Raw genomic sequence first — 23,436 nt, forward strand, 5'->3', positions numbered from 1 at the left:
ATTTTATCATTTCAGCACTCACATAAATAGGGGATATTGCTTCTCATCTATAATTGATCTTAAAATTCGATAAAGATTCACAGCATACATGATTGTATACTTATAGCATTTGCATATGCGAAAGCAATATTGTTGTGACGTCAGCTTTATATTTTGTATCACAAAAATCCATCGCGGGAAAGGCATTTTATCATACTTTGATTCTAGCTCCCCATCATGTTGGATCAGATTCATTAATTCAAGGGACCACAAAGTAGATGTTTAAGGGGGGAAATATCCTTAAAATAAGCGCGAATTTTAGTAGGCAGCAAGGGCATAGTGCATTTTAGACGTTTGTTTAGACGTGGGAGGGGGAAATACAGATGCTAGATGTAAATGATTTTCAAAATAAAAACGCTACTTGAAAATATCGTACTAAAGTTTGGAAATCAATCAAACTGGTTCCATATATTTCATAATTTTATAAGTCAAGGAAAGACTCGGGACTTGATAGCCATATTAATGAGTGAGACGATCGGAAAATATCTGATGCAGTCAGATTGGGCCACGAAAGGCAAAACATTCGATTTAAAACTTACTATCTTATACTAATTATGATGATAATTCGATGCAGTGATAGATTACTTTCCATCCAAATTAATATTCATACAAAAATAAAAGACGAACATTACTTGGCAATGATATGGGCAGGTGAGTGAAAGTCGATTTCAAAGCTTAACTTCGAGCAAAAGCTTAGACATGTTAGACGTAGTGGTGACGGAACCCTTTATCGTAATACTTCAACATGTATTAGATAAATTATTATAGATGAGTTCAAGAATTGAGGCCAATCTTGAACTCATCTCGAAGACTGGTTACCCACCATAGCTTGCACTCTAATGAGATACGTGATATACATTCTGATTCCATAGGGATTAGGTCACCAGGAAACATGGTATTTCACCAAGAACTTACAAAAAAGTGTCTTTCGTCGACTTCACAGACGAAATGAAAAACAGGAAATTCGGGATAAAAAGAACTGCTACTGAAACACAGGAAAACATTTTCAGAAATCTAATGAATGTGTTTACGCTACACTCTGTTTTGAAAGATATTAATTTAAAGGCAGTAAAATGACTTATGCCGCAACCTGTTTCTATTTATCTGCCTTCTTTGTCCTTAACTGCTGTTTTCTGAATTGTTTTTGTGTTGCCAACATCAGAATAGAATAACATCTTGATATAAGATAACAATTTATATTTTTTCTTTCGTTAAAATTGGAAGAAATATACATTAAGCCAGAAAATATGGAACAGCATTCACACATTTTCTTCGATTTCACGTCATTGCATATTACTTTGTCATCCTTTAAGAAACACTCTCAAATGTCTTAGATAACAAAATTGATTTGAATAGAAAGATATTATTGTAATTAGATAAACCAAATTTGTATTATTGCATTTTCTATCCGTTTCATTTTTATTGAAAAACGTAGGCCTATATTAGAGGCTTTCACATCCTATGGTATAGTAACATTATAAAAATCGTTAAAATCTTTGTTTGCTTAATATACACTATAGCAGATAAATCTCATAGGCACTTTCCTCCTTTGCTCATGTATATTATGTTCATTCGTTTAAATGATTTTTCATCTTTTCATCTAAATGATTTGTCATCATTAATTGATATACTGCATGGTCTAAAATTTGGAGGAGGATGATGATGATGATGATGATGATAATGATGGTGATGGTTATAATGATGATGATGGTGATGGTTATGATGATAATGATGAGGATGATGATGATAATGATGAGGATGATGATGATAATGATGAGGATGATGATGATAATGATGAGGATGATGATGATGATGATAATGATATGATGATGATGATGATGATGATGATGATAATGATGAGAATGATGATGATGGTGATGATTATGAGGAGGAGGAGGAGGGTGATGATGATGATGATGACGATGATAATGATGAGGAGGATGATGATAATGATGGTGATGATGATGATGGTAATGAGGATGATGATGATGATGATGATAGTAATAGCAACATAGGGTATTTGTATATATAGCGCACATTCACCTGGTGATAGATGTTGCAATTTGATATCATTGTTTACCGTAATTGATCTCAATTGTTCTAGGAAACGACTTCATACAACTCGTCCCAAAGAAGGCATCGGTCTGTCTGCTTTAGGTACGTAACAATCAATTTGCATTCGGATAAGGAGTGTCGATGAACGCCTTTCTCACGGAGATCATGCTTTGTTCTAGTATAGGCTATCCGATAATCCGACTATATAGTTTTATACTCAGTTTGACAGTGGGTGTTTCATAAAGCTGTCTGCAAAGTTACGCAGAACTTGGCGAACGACTGGAACACGTTCTTCGGTGCTATGTTAGCTACATGGGATATATCATCTCGCACAAGAAAGGGTCACCAGTACTGTCATTCGAAGCTTACAAACAGCTTTATGAAACCTCCATCTGATGACATGAACATGATAAATATAATTTCACTAAGTCTCATGCTCTTGCCTTCCTGTAACTTGCAAACATTATGAAGCATTCTGATAAGAAAGGATGGTAATCAATGGTACCAATATTCCATAGCAATTTAGAATAACATCTCAATCGATGCAAAAATAATTATCTTGAGGTCAACGAAATCAATGAATTCTCCAAACCTTTTTCTTTTACAAAATGTTATCATTATTGATGACAAGTAGAATTTACTGAATGACACATTTTTCATGATAATGTTTTATTAAAGTCTGAAAAATTATTATTATTCTTATTTTTTTGAACGGCAGAAAGCGGTGGGGAGAACGGTGGATCCATGTCTAACGGAGCTAGCACAACGCTGCCCGCCCTCTCACGGTCAACAGGTGTATACAAGGCAAAACGTAAGTGATTAAGAAAGCTACCGAGGGTATACGCCCGTGTTTTCCCTTCTATTCAAACTACAACGTGGAATGGGTAGAAAGGGGTTATCGCCCTTTAAAGGGACTGGGAAGTGACGACATCTTTAAATAATGTGGAAAATGTTTGCCACTCCTCTTCTCTTTCCAACTGTATACACCATTTCCCTCATTTGTATTTTTAAAGTTTATGTACTATTTCATGCACTTTAAAAAGTTCAATTGATGGGAACATCCCTATTCGTAATACCCTTTACTACAAGTAAAATTCACCCTCACAAAAGTGTAGAGTTTTATAAACACTTTCAATTCATATTGTACAACTTGTCACTTTATTATACCTCAATTATTATGTTTAGAAATCTTCTACTTCTTGAGAAGAGATGGGTTTTGTAATTTTTTATCGAAATAGCTAAGAGCTGTAGTCTGTCATTCCCTTTTATTACGACATACTTCTGATTCTTGGTTGACCATCTCCGGGGACCATCTAGCTGGTAAATCACCAAGCGTGATACGTCATATCCGATTCAAAGGTGAATAATAACCGTATCACCGTGATCATGCTCCAAAAAAAGAATTGAGTTTTTAACTAGATCTACTTAAGAATCATCTTAAAACCACAAAAAAAAATTGAAATACAGGTCAGTAAAAGATGCAAATAACCAAATACGTCTCTTTTTAGCAAGAGGACTATCAGTAAATGCCATCCAAAATGGTCAGAATGGACACGGTATCAAACGAGGTAATGGCGCCATGAGGCAACGCCCGAAGACCGCTCCAAAACCATCAAATCCTAGCTCAATCAGGGCAAGGTGGCAGGCGCCACCTGCAGTCAAGTTAGTAGAGCTATCAAGCTATGTCAAGGAGAAGACTGCCAATGGCGAGATGTGTTTCAAACTTGACTATGAGGTGGGTTTACTTTCGCAGATAATAAAACAATATTGTTTACCATCAAGTTTATTTTACAGATATCTTTTTACCTTTATTGGTTTTAAATCGTGTGTTTTTCATCCATTCATATTATTTTGTAAGTCGTCAAGAATAAAATTGTCTGCATTGGAAGCGAATATGAAAATTATTATTCTCATGAATATTAGAAGATCTTATTTTAAAATTTTGACTATTCCCCCCCCCCCAAAAAAAAAAACATTGGCATGCTGAATATGCCGTAACCAACAAAACTTTGTTTTATTAGTATTCGCCTAGTCGCTTTAAAGCAGGTGAGGGTGAATAAAAGAGGTCAGGAATTGACTGTAAAGTTGTAATGTAAAGTTACACAAGTAGGTGAAATATAATCTTGGATGATACAAAAAAAACTTTTGTTTCCAAGAATAATGAATGCCATGTTTTACTTCATTGATTATCTTAGCGGCTTCCTGATGGTCAGATGTACACATGGGAAGTAGCAACACGACAAGAAAATGTATCCAAGAACAGATATATCAACATCATTCCATGTAAGTATATGCAGAATGAAGGCCTTACTTAAAGGCCTACTTACACATGTATATACGCACCAGCATTACAAGAACAAGAGCTTTTTATATGAAATAATAGAATGTGAGCAGTTCCACACATACACACACAACCAATACGTTAATCTTCATCATCTTGAAGCAGCAATTACTCTGGAAGAAGGAGAAGAACCAAGACAAAATTTAGTCTACAACCCCTTCCACAGCCAAAAGCTTTAGTACAAGACTCTAACGTACCATTCCCGTCCCTGATGCTTACTCCCATCATAATTTATGATAACAGTGCTCAACGGTCAATGGTTTTACAGGGCTCCATTGATATCAAAGTTGGTTAAAAGGCTACTTTAGCTTAATTCTAAATGGACTCTAAAAGTCAACATAATCATGACTATAAACCTTTATATGGGGGCGTCGTGGTCTAGTGGTCAAGACTATCTTCTTTCGATCAGAGGGGCATGGGTTCGAATCACAACCATGGCGTGTTTTCCTTCAGCAAGAATTTAGCCACATTGTGCTGCACTCAACCCAGGTGGGTTGAATGGCTACCCGGTAGAAAGAAATTCCTCGAAAGCTTGGAGCCTATATGGAGGCTTAGCTACAGCCGGGTATTATGATACCAGCTGTTTAGTGCAGTAGAGTATATTAATATAGTTGCTGCGCTATATAAATGGTCCATATCGTTATTATTATTATTATTTAGTCCGTCCAATTGAATCATAACTGTATGGCATGATGAAGCGCTCAATCTATTCCATTTACCATGTTTTAATAATGCCCCACATGGAAGCAAGATAAAGTAATCCTATGAATCTTATGACAAACATTGCTATTGCTTGTAATATCCAATATTGTCATCGTATGAAAAAAGGTCAGCTATTTCTGTGCTATTTCCGTTACTTAATATTTTAGTAATCCGAGCTATTTTGACTACCCCATCATTATTATAACATCTATGTGGCAAGTTTTTTATTAACAAATATTATTGAGGGTTAAAATAATGTTTGGTATATATATTTTTTTTCTTCTCATAGGCAAATAAATGCATAGCAAAGCTGTTAAGTCACTTTATTATACGATGATACAATATCCGCTTAAAATTATTTAAAAAAACACCTGCTAGAAAACTACAAACATGTGTGCAAAATTATGTCCCTTTCAAAATCTAAAGATTACATTCGTTGAATGTGAAGTCCCATTAATTGAAATTGACGTGCTCAACCACAACATGTTTGGAACGGCTTCCGTTCGTGTTTGTTTGGGTGATTGGTTGCCAATTTGAGTGATTATACTGATTAGCTAGGGAAACAATTGGACCTCTTTCTGTCTGCAGATATAGGGCTCGTGGTTAGTACTGTCCATTTTGTTCCATGACTAATGATTCCTATCTAGGTTCATGTAGATCAATGATGATTCATGTTTGCCCACTCGGTTGGAATTACGCCAGTGTAGTTTCTACAGTTCAGTTATAGCCAAGTTTTAAACCTTGGATCTACATGTATTCAAGAAAATAAAGTGATCGATTGCAATCTAGTACCTTCTAGATTTAAACATCTTTCGAATTGTGTATAGTATTATTTTTATATCACATATTAACTAACTAAAAGAGAGGGCGTCAACACTGACTGCAAACATTATATTAATGTGTCCGTCTTCTTACAATAATTTCAGAGAATGAAGCCGAGTGGTGTCTCAAACGTTCATAACAGAATTTAAAAACCATTATTGTTTGGTGTAGGCCCAAAGACAGAGTGTTGATATTCTCCCTTTTTTCAAAATATATTTTCTGAATCTGAATCTTCAGATTTATATCGTTTGATTTGATTTGTCATGGAAAAGTTTAAAGAATCATTTAATAAATTGGTCTCTAGCTGTGATTGAAACACCATCCCCATTTTTTTTTAAACAATTGTTTAAATTCCAAGGAAAAATTTCAAACAGTACACTTCAACCAATTTCGTTACAGAAGGCTGTGGTCCGTCTCTTACTCAGTAAATTCTCATCAAAACTTACTGCAATACTAACTGTTATCCGTATATTCTTTTTACTCAGATGATCATTCCCGAGTTATACTGGATACAGATCTAGATGCCCCACACGAAGACTATATCAATGCTTCATTCGTCAGTGTAAGTTTCTGTCCCTGGGCCACATATGAGAAAAGGTTATTTTAAAGGAGAACCTTGATGACCACGCTTTGCCAATAAAATATTTTAACGTGTGTTATATCAGTAGTTTGTATATCGCCACTGAGAACGAATGTTACGGAACGTGGGTAATAGTAATAGCAGGGCCCGCTGGGAGAACAGTTTTCGGAACTGAAGTGGCTACCCTGGGTAAATATGCCGTTATTATTAACATACATGTACTCAAAAGAATACGATAACAATTGTATCGATTTTTACCTTGGACAAACTAAACTTATATTCTATGAATATGAAAAAAAGTGAAAATACATTACATCAAAGTTGCACCGGATGTTAATGTTCCTGTTTAGTACATTCTAAATTGATAAGTTGGTTGATAATTTTCTTAATACAATGCACAATCGCTTCCAAGATTTCTCTGATGCAGTTGTGCAAAAATGTTTACATTTATAAAATGTGTTTAAATTTATAAAAGCTTAATTTATACTCACATCCTTACTGGTATTTATCATGTAATATGACTACATTGTTTATATTGTGAATTATTTTGTTTATTGTAATTGTAAATATTTTCGTATTGAGTTTTTGAACGCAGAAATAAATGCAAGCAAACAAGCTAACAAAAAAATGGGTGTGGCTTAAACAAGAATGTAACTGTTTTGTGAAAAATAAGCTATTTACATTTTAAAATGTCATAATTTTATTTTTTTACACCTGATTTTGATGACATCTTGCTTTTTGATTTTCGCTATTGATTCAAATTAACGTGTTTAAGGGTTGACTTGACATTTAAAGTTCACTAGCTATAGTCGACCTTTAGTGTTTAAAACTTAATGATGTTTAGTAGAATTATCAGATTTCGAATCATTCAAGATTAAATAGAGATGTTTTCTAAATCGAATATAATAAATGAATTTAAGATTCTTATTTTTTCAGGGTTATCTGAGACCAAAGGCCTATATTGCGACACAAGGTGAGGAATTTTGCAATTTTATTCGATTTACTAGAGTTTCTAATAAATGTGTAATTATGCTGACAATTCTGGCCAATTAGTCTATAAATATGAGAAATGGAAGTTGCGCATGCACATTGCTTTTAACAAAAGTATCAACTATTGAATACATATAATGATTCCTATAATTGGAAGGAAAAAACAAATCAGACATTTACGATTGAACACCATCAACCCCTTAGCTTCAATTAAAAATTAATTATTCATTGAAACAATTCAGCTGCGTCTGACACTTTTCATATCTATCACATCCATGTATCGTAATGTGATAATGAAATCATGTGTTACATGTATATGCTGAAATTAGTTATTTCTGATAATATTCGTATTCAAAATTTGATACTATTTTCATGATTTGAGTTTTGTTGGAGGTAAAAAGCAGTCAAGGCAAGTATAGGTTGTCGCCACTGCCTGGACTGGGAAATGTGATTTATTCTTTATAAACAATAAAATTCATCTAATTTGTCCTTATAGGTCCTCTGTCGACGTCTGTGTTTGATTTCTGGAGAATGGTTTGGCAAGAGAGAGTTCCAATCATTGTCATGCTCACAAAACTAGTAGAAAATAAAAAGGTAAGAGAACTGTGAGAGAATTATGTTTACTGTTGAATATTTGTATCCTTATACTGGCCAAAATTTCCAGCAGGACAAGCAAGTACTGTGCCTAATTTACAACATTTGTAATATAAAATGAGTCTGCTTGGTTAGTGGGTAGGCCATGGTATTATTAGACATTTTAAAGGAAAAATGAACATAAACTAAAACTCTAATGCAAACCCCCACACTTTCACGTCGCCTGAAATGTTTCTGTAAGCATTGTTTTGACCGTGCTCCGTAGGTATCTTCAGTAGGGAAGCAATATTGTGAGTAAACAACTTTTCACCTGTATTTTTTTTCCCCTTAACATAGAGAAAGTGCGACCCATATTGGCCTGAAGACATTGAGACTTATGGTGATTTCACGATAGCGGTAGTAGCCGAGAGGAATTATCACAACTACACTGAAAGAACTCTGACGATAAGAAAGGTAATTACGAGTTTATATAACATCAAAGTTTGTTCCACCCCTTGATTAAGAAATAAAATCACGAAATCTAAGCCGACAAACGGTCATACTGAAGATCATGATACAGATAGCGGATGTGGGACAGTGTGGCATAAGAAATATCCATATGAAGTATTGTAGCAAAGATAATATGAGAAAAATATAATGGCTTTGAAAACATTGAAAATCCATATAACTTCTGTGACTCCCATAGCTTTTGGCAGTGGCATGGAATAGACAGAAAATATAAAATAGGTACTAAATAGAAGGTATATTGAACCGATAATCATTTTTTTTTTAAATATAATATTGATTTGTAATCGAGCCAAAATTAATATTTTTTTATGAATTATCTACTTTTGATATAAACTTATTCACATTTTATTTTTTATGTCGAATTTGTATATATATACAAAAATCTTTTTAGGTCACATTATATAATTTTTAAGGTCAACATTTATTTTGTTAGAGGGCTGGAATGATCGCCTACATTTCTTAAACCTGGAAAACTGTCAGTTGCTATGATCACAGTAGCATTTCTATAGGTTTTGGTGCACTCTTTTGTCACAGATCTGGAATTGCGGTTCTATGACATTTGCTCCAGCAACAATTGCTTCGATGGAAAATCTCCTAATACTTATCTTTACATTACTCTGAATCAAAAACTCAAATTACAATCCTAGCCCTAACCCTACACCCTCTGAGATATTAAGACCGGAGCAAATATCACAGGAGTAAATATCTTGTCACCGAAATTGCAAATACAGGACTATGGATTTTGCAAAAGTGTTACCCCCCTCAAGATCAGGTGTGGTGTAAAGGGTCAATGTATTCCTTTTTACGACAGGCATGGGATCCAGAGGAGAGACGTGTACAACACTTCCACTACACCTCTTGGCCTGACATGGGACTTCCCCTCAGTGCCACGCCCCTTCTAGAGTTCATCACCCAGGTCAAGGAGTTTGAAGCCAAGCCCAGCGGACCAACCATCGTCCATTGCAGGTATTATGCTTTTACTAAGATCAAGACGATTGTAAATTGTTTTGGAAAGTATTTTAACGCATATGAAGAATATTAACAACTGTAAAAATAATAATGATATTGACAAATAATTGATATGCTTTCATATTTGCATTTAGTGCAAGCTATTGATTATATAAAAAAGAATCTGGTACCCATAATTATTTTAATAGGCTTTTGTTTAAAGAGTTCCGACTCTCACTTGCAGCGAAGGATAAGTGGAATAATACAGAGGAGTTTCGTTATCACTCTTTCTACTACAAAAAAGTAAGAACATTGTGTGCCATCTAGTATTATCTCTATTGAAAGTACTAACTTGAAAAGCACAGAAACGATCATCATCGTCTTCAATATGATTTGAACTATTTCATGGTTACAAGCACTCGACCTGTGCTAAAAAAATCACTTATGACGCCATCCAATCATTTGTATCCTTATTTCTTATTTTTCTTGTTTTCAGTGCTGGTGTTGGCCGTACTGGTACGTACATCACAATTGATTCTATGATGGATATGGCGGCCAGAGAACAACAAGTCAATGTGCTTGATTTCATCTATAGAATGAGGACCAAGAGGGTCAAAATGGTCCAAACACCAGTAAGTCACATCTTAAAACATTATTTTCTAAAATAACAATGGCCATGGATACAATTTCAAGTCACGTCGATTTCAAGTAAAAAGGTCACCCATGAAATTAAATAATTTTTTAATATCGTTAACATATGAGAGAGAAAAAGAATGGACCAAAGATTGATCCTTGCAGAAGTCCGCTCTTAAATGATGTTAGACATGTTAGGAGGGAGGAATAATTATCATTAATTAATGAGGGGAGGGTTAAGCTATGATAATCCGCCGCCGATGTTTTGTGCTCGAACATTTTAGTGCTAGCCAACGAACTCGCCTAAAATAGACTTTAAGTTTTGACACGAAATATATGACTTCGAATTTAATTCAATATCCCATTTACATTTTTTCCAGTCGACTTTATTCCCTCTTTCGATTTACTCTTTTCTAGGAGCAATATGTGTTCATCTACGAAGCACTCCTTGAGTGCCTGCTCTGTGGCTACACATCTGTACCCACCAAGAGCATTGTACCTTACTTCACCAGACTTGAACAAACCAACCTACATACAAAGAGAACCTTCCTCGAGGAACACCTTCACGTAAGTAGAAACAAATAATTGACCAATGTTGCCATTCTTGGTGCTGTTTTATAAAGCTAAACGGTTAGTTACGCTAGACTTTATGCACGACATGTGACCCTTTTCTGCTAAATCACATTCCCCAAACTTTCCTTGATTACACATAGTGATAGAGAACATTAAAACATATAATTGCATGATATCTTGCAGGTATTCCAAGTTCTCATTTATGTATATTTATTCGCTGTATACCCCTCAAAAAATATCAAGGGATATTTCCACATCTCTAAAATCATAGTTACATCCAATTGTCAGTTTTGAGAGAGAGAAAAAAAACACCCAGTATTTCAGTCTGAAATTTGTTACAGAAGACAGTCCCGACGATGACATTTCTTCCCTCTGCTGTAGTAGCCTTAAACAGACAAAGACATTTCACGTGAATGTTGTTTACATGCATACTTTGTAACTTTATCGTTCTCTTCCACTTCTAAATTTCATGTTAACTGTCCAGGCTCTAGATGCAATGTCGATATTCTATAGTGATGTGAGTATGCAGGCTGGCAAGAGCGCTGAGAATCATCATAAGAATAGATATCCAGATATCGTACCTCGTAAGTAAAAAGCTTAACATTTAATGTTTATTCCTTGCCACAGTCCTTTTATTAATACAGACACCCATCTCGTTTGCCCTTCTCAAAGTCTTGCCTCTTGTACAAGAATTGCTCCCTGTCAGATTGTTCAGGACGGACATCAGATTTTCTGTTAGATTACTCAATTTTTTTTCCGTTTAGTCCGTATTCATTCCCAACGTCGATGAACAACTGAAATTATACCTTATATCTTAGTTTGATATTGAAGTATAAAACTATGTTTATTTAAGAATATAAACAGGTATACTATATTTTATTACGTTAATTATAAATTGAATTCTTTGACGCGGAAAATTAATTTCAATTCAAATTTAATCAGAAAAGATTATCTATTAATCTTTCATTGTTCTTTTTTCAGGAATTTTGCTGATCAGATTTAATTAGCTAGCTAACAGATCATTTTGCTGGGTTACTGGTAGAAAGACTTGAGAATTCCTTTCGCCTTACACACTATTTTATCAAAGTATATTTACCTGTCACCAATGCTATCTTTAAGATATTAGTTATAAATAAACTGACTCCACAAGTATCACGAAATAACGTTAGTGATATCTATAAACATGCTATTAGATGGGCTTATACAACTTACGTTTAAACAATAATTCGGTTGCTGGGCTTTTATGGATATCACTAATTTAGTGATAATCATTAATGTCATGTATTCTTCTTTGTCTAGTTGACAAGTATCGACCATACTTAATGACAGGCTGTGGAGAAGGACAAACAAACTACGTCAACGCAACGTTTTTAGATGTAAGATATATATTTTTACGTTTGATACTTTAAAATCAACTTATTACAAACTGAGACAAAGTCAGTTTGGAAAATATTAAAAGCAAGCATATAATTCCATTTTCTAATTTCTATCATGGTTTGATTAATTTTGTAACCAAATTTCAGACCACACATCTTTTCATTCATTTCAAATGAAAATCTACAAAAAATACAGTCTATTACTTACACATTTTTTAAATAATTGACCATACTTTCATGCAGAATATGTTGAAGTTGTTTTTTTTAGATCAGTCATTTTCGATATGATCATCCATGTTCGATTGAGGGACGATTTCCACCCTAGCTTAATAACAAGAGATATAATTGTATTTGTTAAATTAAAGAAATATATTGATATACCACATAAAGTGAAGTCTCAATTTGCTTGTATTTCCTATATTTATATTTATTTGATAGGGGTTCAGTAGACGTGATATGTACATGGCAACTCAGATGCCCCTCCCACATACCATCGAAGATTTCTGGAGGATGATTTATGATTACAACTCTAATGTCATTGTCATGCTTAATGATATCAACAAGAACGATCAGGTAAATAGCTGATTAAACATTAACTACCAAATTATTACTTTGATAACTGAATTTGAAACAGGAAATGTAATGGTATTGACTTGCAATTATAGTAATTTTGTCATTGTGGTAGCTTCCATTGTAACAGTGCTTAATAGCAGCCAGTCATGGTTTCCATGGTAATTACCATAATGAAAATGTTGCCACATTGTAAGCCTTTATGACAAGGCATCAGTTTCTCGTATTCAAGGGGTTAACGTATTTATAAAATCGTTCATAATTATAATAGTTTATTATCATATTATAAGATTAATGAAACATTATTCTGCTCATCTGTTGTCGTTTTAATGAACATTACAAAACTTAACATTGCTCATAACTTTGAACAGTGTTATAAGTTTCTTCATTGTGACAAGGATGTGGCAAATATGGTGATAATCATTGGTATAGTTTTTGGATCCTGCTTGTTGTGTCATTTGCTTTGTGATGCAATTTCTAAAATGAAGATATGACTTTAACTTGATTCTTATTTTAATCGTACTATTAGTAATACAGATATATATGTTATGGATGCTAGTTGCTCTGACATTATTTTGTTATGCCACGTTTATGATGATTACATGAGTTGTAACGTGATCTCAAAAAAGTGATCATAGTGAAATATAAAAATCAATAATCCCAAATTAGCTATCGAAAAAGAAATAACAATAATATTTGGTCAGTGTGGAGTTTGAGTCATTGCTGTGACTGTAGCGTACGTACTTTACTGTGAATAATTGATTTTTGCATTTTATCAGTGGGATGAATTGGTATCATAAGGCTGTAGAATAGGACCGTGCCGAGGGGACGTCCTAAATCTCGTGGTGGAAATAATATGGCGGGTAATGTGATCATCCACTAAATGAAAATGATTTTCACAAAGTTAATTGTTAATACTCTATTGGTCGTATGTTATTCCTTTAGACGTGTGCTCAGTACTGGCCTGCTGGGGACGAGTCTCTGATTGGTCCATTCGTTATTGATGTTTCAGCAGAGGAGAGGGAAGGTGACGTCATCATTAGGACATTCCTCCTGTCCAATACGAACACGGTAGTAAGTTTCATAATATCGTTGTTTCTTTCATATCCAGTTTAATAATCCAAGTAAAAAAAAAATAATAATAATACTTGCTTTTATAGAGCTTAACGCTTCTTTATCAGAATTCTATAAAAACTCTACAATAAATTCACTATTATTACCATGGCTATTGTTACGCACTCAGCATTTCAAGGTATAAATTTCTGCCAGGTGCCCATTTACCTCACCTGGTTTGAGTGCAGCATTTCTGGCTGGGATTCAAAATCCACTTGGCCATGACATTATATTGCCTGACATTATTTTAAAAGTTGTGCAATTTATTTCTTCTACTGCATCAAATGTCATATTCAGACAGATTTAAAGAGTTCCTCTATGTACTAAATTCAACTGCATTCTGATAAAAGAATAGTCCGATTCCCCCAAAAAAAATGTGGGATGTGTAATAAATTCCCTTTCTGCAAATTCCATGCATATTATGTAGGACCGCCCGTTGTAGAAACAGTCGCATTTGAAACGCATTAAAAAATAATATATGCACCTCTGATTTGTTGAAATTCATATTGCGTTTCATTTTTTGACTTGCGATTGATTGCAATTTTTTTCAGTAACGCGTCCGTGTTTACAGTTGAACGATTATGACAATAGAGACACAACAACATGTCTTCAGTTATACCGTAATTATATACTGTTGAAGAGTTTCTTCTGTAGGTGTCACGATCATGTTTGTGTAATTTCATACATTTCTTATTTCAGGCCACTGAGAGTTCGAGAGTGATCCGTCAATACAGCTTTGTAGGCTGGAAAGAGAGGCAGAAGTATCCTAAGAGTCTTTCATCCCTTCTATGTCTCCTGGAGCTAGTCGAGGCTGGTCAGAGGGATGTGGGCAATGGACCTATTACTGTACACTGCATGTAAGTATTCACCATCTTTATGTCACAGTCATACAGGTGGAATCAACTCCAAACCGATTGATGATATGTCATTGGAAACAATGTAATAGCTTTGGTCGGTTTCCGTAAGTGTGACTATAGCATAAATGAGTCGCAATAGTTCAGTTCGTAGATCGACGATATCGTATATTTAGTAATCGACCTGGGTTGCATAAAACTTGATGCCCCAGAGCCCTTATGTAAGGAATTGTCACTTTCCAAGTCCCTCAGAAAGGGCATTCAGCAGTCGGTCCTCTTGTTGCATACTTCCAAACGTTCACGCTCTCTTAGCAATCATGGATGTGTTTCATGAAAATTTTCAGCTCCGACTATTTCAGTTCAATCATTGGCCCGGATTGGCTGAGAAGAACTGCTCTCTGACTGTTACCATGGTTACTATAGGAGCTAACAGTCTAGTTAGTGCTGACAAGCTTCGTGAAAAGGAACCGTGATATGCAGTGTTGCTCCAGAGTAGGCCTATTTTGGTGGCAGCGGTGGGATTAATGTTCATCTGTTCATGATATCACTGTTACTTGTTTGTACACTTTTTTTGTTGCTATTCTTCTGCCTGTTGCTCCGAAGCTAAGTCTTTTAGCAGCTACTTAGAATAAATATTAATATAAATACATCGATAATTACTCTTGTTTTACAGGGATGGTGCAACACGGAGTGGTCTCTTCTGTGCTATCATGTCAACGATCAGTAAGCTGAAAACAGAAGGTAACATTGATGTCTTCCATGCTGTCAAGAAGCTTAGGAAGTGCAGTGGAAGGATGGTTCCTACAGAGGTAATTATCATTTCACCAATCTTCCTCTTTCTTTAGTAACCCCCCGAAAAAAGTATGAAAAAAATACACAGGCCAGTTGAGTGTAATTTTTTTTATCCAACAATGTATGTTTTATCAGCCACTTACCAACGCAACCGCCAGACTCTTGTGCTTCTCGGCAAAGCAACACTCAGGAAAGTTGTAAGATTGTCAGGCAACAAATGAAACTCTTTCTAGATGATCACATATTTGTAAATCACTACTTTCTAAAGATAGAATCCAAACCTGGAGACTATTTGTTGTTTGCACGTTGTAGGAATCCACCCTCTTGTCGCGTTTTATAAAGGATTTAGATGAAAATATTTAAATGAATGCAGACGATACTCATAATGTTAACTCGTAACGAGTAGCAATTAAAAATATAAAGACCTGTTTATAAAATGAAGAATTAGTTTATTATTAATTCATATACCAATTTTTATTTAATTTGAAGGAGTTATGCTACAAAACAATAAAATTATTGGATACAAGCTACATGTTATTTTCTACGAGAATATTGGCAAGAAAGTTTTGATTTTCACCAAATGGTGTATGTGACTGTTTTCTACATGCGTAGTAGAGGCGTGGCAGTTCCAAATAATACTTGCAATAATTGTCTTTTATTCTTCTATTTCCAGGAGCAATATTTGTACATTCACGACGTTGTCCGGGAGTATCTTGCATCATGCGAAATCTATGAAAACTTCAGGTAGATCCACCAAGAATTCCAATAAAAACTCTGTATTATCGGAGATGTTGCAAAGACACAAAATACTTGGTATAATCCAAGAGAATTGTCAGAGAGCCCTATTTTTCTGAAAAGAAGTGATGAAGATCGGATCGTCAGGACTATAATGACTTATAAGTGGACAAGTAGAACCGATGAGAAGTGCCACTGAAGATATCATCTTCCACTCTTCGAGGAGTTTGTTTTAAAGCTTTGCAAATGTATCACAAGCATCAAGGATGATGCATCCTCTTCAGAATTTGTGATGGTTTTAGTAAGAGCAACATAATTGAATGCAAGGACGAAGATAAGCTGCATTAAATGTAGGACCATTCAGTGGATAGAACGTTATATCGACGATAAACAGCGATAAGCATAGGACATGTTATTAGTCCATAGAACATTATATGGTACCCAGTATGCATATGCATCCAAGGAGACAGTCTATGGTGTGATTAAGTTTGGAGGCATCGCGATCACAAATTTCCAACAAACATCGAAGATCGGAGGAAACATTGGATAATTTTTTTAATGAACGTTGCTTATTCTTTCATTGTCCGTCTGCAATTTCCAGAGTTTTGGAGTGAAACCAACTTAATAGAAGTGGGACAAAGTGCCTTTGGACCGAAGTGAAATAGTAAAAACATCACACGGTGCTGTAAGCACTAGAGCTACATGAAATCCTGTGTCGGAGACGTAACGTTTGGTTGAAAGCCCAGTTCTTGTTCTTTAAACCACTTGTTTACTTTAATCCAACGATGCTTGTCCACACTATCAGCTGGGGATGCATTTAAGTATTCTGTCTTCAGTGTTCGGTAACATTGTTCTGGTTTTCTACACAAATTTTACTCTGACGACGTCAGAATTAATGTTGATATTCAACTCAACTCAAAACACATGTACATTTATTGTAACGGTTATACCGGTACATATTTTTTTTATCAAGCAAAAGATTATTGTCGATATTGCTATAACTTCAACCTATTTATAGCAACGATGTAGTATTTTGTTTACCAGCGCACTGTGATATATCAAAATACTTTGGCCAAGATGAAATCTATGCTTGAATGCAACCTCATTTTCTTCAAAATACAATTTAAAACAGTATTGAAGTCACCGACTATATTTATTGTACCGATACATGATTCTGGTTTTTCAGTACATTTTTTATGACAGCAACAACGTCAAAGTTAATGTTGATATTCCATTCAAAACACATAGCTCTACGCCTTATTTCTTAATGATTGTGTTATGTCAGTAATACAGTTACATACTAAATATACAATCAACGTGATCAATATTTACAGTAAAAATTAATAAAGGTATCAGTAATTATAAATCCTTCAGTATTTTGGAAGAAGAAGAAGAGGAAGAAGTTCTAAGAAGAAGAAGACAAAAAAGAAGAAGAAATATAAGAAAACGGAGGAGGAGGAGGAAGAGGAAGAAAAAGGACCGAAATAGAGCAATACAATATATTATCGATATACAAATATGATTTTGTTTGTAGAAAGAGGAAGAAAGAGGAAAATAAATGTAGCTGATATTCTCCTGGTATGAGAATAATGTTGTGTAAATTATGTAAACATTATGTATCAATGCAATGTGACGTAATAATTAGAATTTGTTTATTGATATGTTGGATGCACAATATCGACCAAATATTTTAGATAAGATGCAATAAAGCAGTGTAAATAATACATCATGTGCAATGGAACAGAAAACGATATATAATATTTTGTAAAATGTCTGTTGAGTATTGTAGAAAAACCATCCCTAGATAAAAGTCATTTCATATTTGTTGAAGTTAATGATTTTGAGAAATGTATATAAATGAAGTCGGTCTAGGAATGACCTATTTGTATTCCAAGATGTAATCTTTTAAAATCATTGGAGACATGCGGAAAGAACCTGTTTGTAATCTTAATACTTAATATAATTTTGCGTAACCAAGATAACACAAAATAGAGAAGCAATTTATAAACACTTGTTATTTATATTTAGTATGTTATTTAAAATAATTTGAGTGGTGCTATATGGATAATTCCACATAGACCAAAGTCAAATGATGTTATTAAAGAAAGACAAGCAAATAGTATGTGCCTTATTACCAACATCATACTTTCAAGTGCCTCTAATCGTCTTGGTTGCGCATGCGCGGCTAGTCAACGTTTAATATTTAAATCTGATTAGAATACGCGGAATACTGTTTGATATGAAGTGCAATTCAAATGTACAGTCGTCTTTGTCATTGTATTTTTATGATGATAAAATCAATAAAAAAAAAAATATCAATTTAAATGTGTCTTGTCATCATTAATGAGAGGTGGTACTTTTTTCCACCTACTGGATAAGATTGGCTTCATTTTTGCGCAATTGTATTCACCCTAGTCACTCAGTCAGTATTAAAATGCTCTCTAATTATTTTCTTTCTTTGTAATATCTTCAAAGTTTACAACGTTTCAATTGTTTAATGTTAATCTCAAACCACACAGACCCCCTAAAAAATGCTAACTGATTTTCAACGTGATAGTGGTATAAAACATACTGAAATTCATATTATTACTTTGGTAGTCATACATCACATTGATATGAAAATTATAAGACAAAGATTAAAGGCAAAGTCTAATCAAACTTCAGTTGATTTCAATCTAATAATATCTAAACCTAGCAGAACTTTGCAAACTTCATCAAGTCAGACATATCAGATGTAAAATATTATTTTCTAATAAATGGGGAGTCTGTGCAATATAGTATTTAACCCGTAGTTTTTGTGAAAGGCATTAGCTTTTACTAGTATTCCACAGGTTACTGAATTTTTTAAAGCGAGAATCAAACGTTCAATATTAAAAAAATGTAGGTATGCTCTTGCCCCGGGTAACCCCCCCCCCCCAAAAAAAAGCAGCGTGTGATTAAGATGATCTGAGCATTCATAATGTTCATAGACCAAGTGCATAAAGGCCTATTAGGTGAATCAAAATAACAGTGGGTGCTACAGACTGTTGAAATCATCTACGATTATCATACGATCTTGTTTATTTTTCATTTTAGAGGTACAAAACAGAAATCCGTACTGATGCTGAAATGACATCACTCGGATCAATAACGTAACCTCAGAGAAAAACATGAAAATAAGAAAAACATGTAAGAAGAGAAGAAATACAAAGAGCAAATGAGGGATGTGTGTGTGTGTAACTGAGTTTTGTCAGACGTGTATCAGTCAGATATGATTATTTATGTCTGGGACCAACCTTTAACCTCATTATCTGAAAGACGTTACCCAGGGCTCAAACTTCTGCATCAATTTGTAACTTCCCCACATAGCTTGGATTACAGGCGCAGGATTAAACAGTCCAGATTTTGTTCAATGAAAACTAATTTGCACATTGGTTAAAGGTGAGATGAGAATGATAAAAATGGGATCCTTATCGGGATTAAGAGTGCTTTATAAAAATATTATAGGCCATCACAAGCCACATTATAAACTTAAGAAAAAACGTGGAAATATTACAGTGATGCAAATTAACATGAAAATATTGCAGAAAGAAATTTTTTTAAATAATATTACAGATTATGTATATTTGGGAGATGATGCAACATTCAAAATTTTGAGCCAATTTCATATATGAAATACTTATTAGATTGTTATGGAATAAATGTGATTTAAAGTCTCCTATAATCACGATAAACGAATGAAATTGTAAAATGTGTGGGAAATATTGCTGCCCTTACTTTCCTCTTTGTTTCATTAACGGCATTGATTTGATCAATGTCATCAGTAACTCACCGTACACTTAACCTAAAGTATAGGGTATGCCTGTATTTTTTGTACAAATTAATTATCCCCCACTTCAACAAAGATATTAGTATGTGCCCCCCCTCCACAATCACGCCAGTTTATTCGAAGGATATTTTGATTGTTTTATGATCAAATTAATAACCACATTTAAAAGTCATTTGTATCATTCATTCATAAATGTAAGTATTATAACCATACTATGCAACCTTTGCAATAAGCTAAACTTAGGGATTTGTCATGGCCTAAATCTTGTGAGATTAGATGGAGTGACAGCGCGAGAAATTTAGCATTTTTAGAATGCAAAATTTTGCATTTTTAGAATGCTAAATTGACTACGTTATTTTGATTTTGAATAATACATTTTCCGTCATAAAATACCACAAATAAGAGGGGGGGGGCATTTTATATTGTATCTCCTCCCAAAAGTAGGGGGCGGGGACGCGTCCCCCTGTCCCCCTGAGATTTCCGACAATGTGCTAACCAATAAATCAGAATGACATGTTCGAAATGTTTCGGCCTCTATGTCGTATTATGGGAATTGTACGATCTCACTACAACACCCTTACAATCTCATTACATAAATGAATAAATAAATAAATAAATAAGTAAATAAATAGATAAATAAATAAATAGATAAATATATAAATGAATAAATAAATAAATAAATAAATAAATAAATAAATAAATAAATAAATAAATAAATAAATAAATAAATAAATAAATAAATAAATAAATAAATAAATAAATAAATAAATAAATAAATAAATAGATAAATAAAGTAAGTAAGTTGTGTGTATGCTGACCCGGAAAAGAACGTTTTATGCACATTTGACATGAAGGAAAGTAGCTGATAATTATTAGGAAATTAATACCTAAAAACGAAACACTGTGAGCACCTATCATAACCATGAGCATGATACAAATCTTACTAAAAGTAATAAAAGCTAGTTCATGTCATTTTGGAGCCCCTCAATTTTAACATCATGTATGACGTCCCTAAGTTTAATATCGGTTTGGCGCCGATAAATTTTAGACCACTTTAAAAAGGGCAAGTAAAAATTGGCATCCCTAATTTTTATTTTATTTTGGTCACTTTGGCCCCTCTTTTTTGAATGATTTGATGTCATCCCCTTACTTCAAAAAAAAAATTATGCCCCTTTCTTTCTGGTCAATTTGGCGCCAAATTGATCTCAAGTAGATCAATATGGTGCCATTAAGTTCAATGTCAGTATATTATTTTTGCGCCCCCGTGTTAAACTTCCATTCTCCTCACCCTTTAAGGTTAAGATTAAAAAAAAAAAAACAGATTTTTTTCTTCCTCTATCTCTCCTTCTTTCTCCTCTCCCTATCTTTAGATTTTGTTTCTAGTCTATCTTTATTTATTTCGTTTATTTATCTTTCCTTCCCCCTTTCCTCATTCTTCTTGTCTTTTTTTTCTTCCTCTCTCCCCCTTCCATTTATTTTATTCTCTCTACCTCTCCCTACGATCCGTTACTCTTCTTTTTCTCTGTCTCTTTTTTATTTCTCTTTTCTCTTATTCCCCCTTAATAATAATAATATAGGGTATTTATATAGCGCACATATCCACCTTGTAAGGTGCTCAAGGCGCTCCTATATTCCCCTTCCGCCTTCCCTTCTCATTTTCTCTCTCTCTCCCCATTTCTAGTGCCCCTTCACTTACCCGGGTGGGGAGCATGGAATCCAAAGCCCCCCCCCCTCTAAGCCTCCACTGGATACGCGCAAAAATAAGAAGACTGAGGAGGATGGGGCAGAAAAAGAAATAGTAGTTATAGAAAATGTCGAAGTATATAGTAGTAGTACAGAAGTAGTAGAAGTACGAGTAGTAGTAGTAGTAGTAGAAGAAGAAGAAGAAGTAGTAGTAGTAGTAGTAGTAGTAGTAGTAGTAGTAGTAATAGTAGTAGTAGTGGTGGTAGTAGTATATATAGTAGTAGTAGAGTGGTAGAGTAGTAGTAGTAGTAGTAGTAGCAGTACTGAGTAGTAGTAGTAGTAGTAGCAGCAGCAGCAGCAGCAGTAGTAGTAGTAGTAGTAGTAGTAGTAGAAGAAGAAGAAGTAGTAGTAGTAGTAGTAGTAGTAGAAGTAGTAGTAGTAGTAGAGGTAGTAGTAGTAGTAGAGTAGTAGTAGTAGTAGTAGTAGTAGTAGTAGTAGTAGTAGTAGTAGTAGTAGTAGTAGTAATAGTAGTAGTGGTGGTAGTAGTAGTAGTAGTAGTAGTAGTAGTAGTAGTAGTAGTAGTAGTAGTAGTAGTAGTAGAAGTAGTAGTACTATATATAGTAGATGTAGTAGTAGTAGAGTGGTAGAGTAGTAGTAGTAGTAGTAGTAGCAGTACTGAGTAGTAGTAGTAGTAGTAGCAGCAGCAGCAGCAGCAGCAGCAGCAGCAGCAGTAGTAGTAGTAGTAGTAGTAGTAGTAGTAGTAGTAGTAGTAGTAGTAGTAGTAGTAGTAGTAGTAGTAGTAGTAGTAGTAAAATATAAATCCTTCTAATTTTAGTATTTTGAAGAAGAAGAATGATGAGGAAGAATAAGAAATAAAAGGAGTAGCAGGAAAAAGGGGATAACGTACACAGGCCTATATGCATAAATAACATACAATAGCAATAAAAAATATTTCAGTCAAAGACATGCTTAATTAAAGTCTTTGTTTAAATAAAGACACTCGCAAACACAATCTCCCGATCACCTTCTATTTATTGTTCTAAAAGAGGATGAAATGATCCCACAACAACACTTCCTTATCTTTATATAGGAGGAATTCACATGCATTAGGAATTAACAAATTACATGACAATTTGGAACAATTATTATTCAAATCATTAATTTTGTATGGGTTTCTTCACAATTAATTCGTTTAATTCAGAGCTGGATCAAGAATATCAGAGACTGGAGGAATTAAACACTCAAAATGGTTGAATTATTCTGATATTCATTTATCATAAGAAAACAAAATCAGATTGCTCTTCTATAAAGGGGGCCTCGCCCATTTTTTTTTAAAAATCTATTGTATCAACACACAGAAGTAGGGACACAACTGGGGTGCTATTTCCGTAAACACTGGGTCAAAAAGTTGGGCACTTGCCTCAACTGGTATCCGCACCTGATAGTTTCATGAACTAGGTCCATATACTTTCCAAGTTATGATGTCATTTCAAAAACTTAACCTTCGGTTAAGATTTTGAAAATAATTTACCCAACATGGTCTAAGTTCATTGACCCTAAATGACCTTTGACCTTAGTCATGTGACCTGAAACTCAGGCAGGATGTTCAGTAATACTTGATTAACCTTATGTCCAAGTTTCATGAACTAGGTCCATATACTTTCTAAGTTATGATGTCATTTCAAAAACTTAACCTTAGGTTAAGATTTGATGTTGACGCC

At 34.2% G+C, this 23,436-nt stretch overlaps 1 protein-coding gene across 1 annotated transcript in view; it reads left to right on the top strand.

The window, feature by feature from the left end:
* Positions 1 to 18,543, top strand: part of LOC129271992 (receptor-type tyrosine-protein phosphatase delta-like) — an 87,892-nt gene extending 69,349 nt beyond the window's left edge. The window contains exons 28-45 of the mRNA XM_064107137.1: positions 2,144 to 2,196; positions 2,813 to 2,905; positions 3,603 to 3,829; positions 4,290 to 4,377; positions 6,445 to 6,521; positions 7,476 to 7,512; positions 8,026 to 8,123; positions 8,460 to 8,576; positions 9,442 to 9,596; positions 10,075 to 10,210; positions 10,629 to 10,778; positions 11,269 to 11,368; positions 12,084 to 12,160; positions 12,599 to 12,733; positions 13,676 to 13,804; positions 14,543 to 14,700; positions 15,371 to 15,506; positions 16,163 to 18,543. Coding sequence (XP_063963207.1) covers positions 2,144 to 2,196; positions 2,813 to 2,905; positions 3,603 to 3,829; positions 4,290 to 4,377; positions 6,445 to 6,521; positions 7,476 to 7,512; positions 8,026 to 8,123; positions 8,460 to 8,576; positions 9,442 to 9,596; positions 10,075 to 10,210; positions 10,629 to 10,778; positions 11,269 to 11,368; positions 12,084 to 12,160; positions 12,599 to 12,733; positions 13,676 to 13,804; positions 14,543 to 14,700; positions 15,371 to 15,506; positions 16,163 to 16,237 — 2,041 coding nt within the window. The 3' untranslated portion in view covers positions 16,238 to 18,543. The remainder of the gene's footprint in view (positions 1 to 2,143; positions 2,197 to 2,812; positions 2,906 to 3,602; positions 3,830 to 4,289; positions 4,378 to 6,444; positions 6,522 to 7,475; positions 7,513 to 8,025; positions 8,124 to 8,459; positions 8,577 to 9,441; positions 9,597 to 10,074; positions 10,211 to 10,628; positions 10,779 to 11,268; positions 11,369 to 12,083; positions 12,161 to 12,598; positions 12,734 to 13,675; positions 13,805 to 14,542; positions 14,701 to 15,370; positions 15,507 to 16,162) is intronic.
* The last annotated feature ends 4,893 nt before the right edge of the window (positions 18,544 to 23,436 follow it).

This window comes from Lytechinus pictus, chromosome 11 (assembly GCF_037042905.1).
Source record: "Lytechinus pictus isolate F3 Inbred chromosome 11, Lp3.0, whole genome shotgun sequence".
In the NCBI taxonomy this organism is placed as follows: domain Eukaryota; kingdom Metazoa; phylum Echinodermata; class Echinoidea; order Temnopleuroida; family Toxopneustidae; genus Lytechinus; species Lytechinus pictus.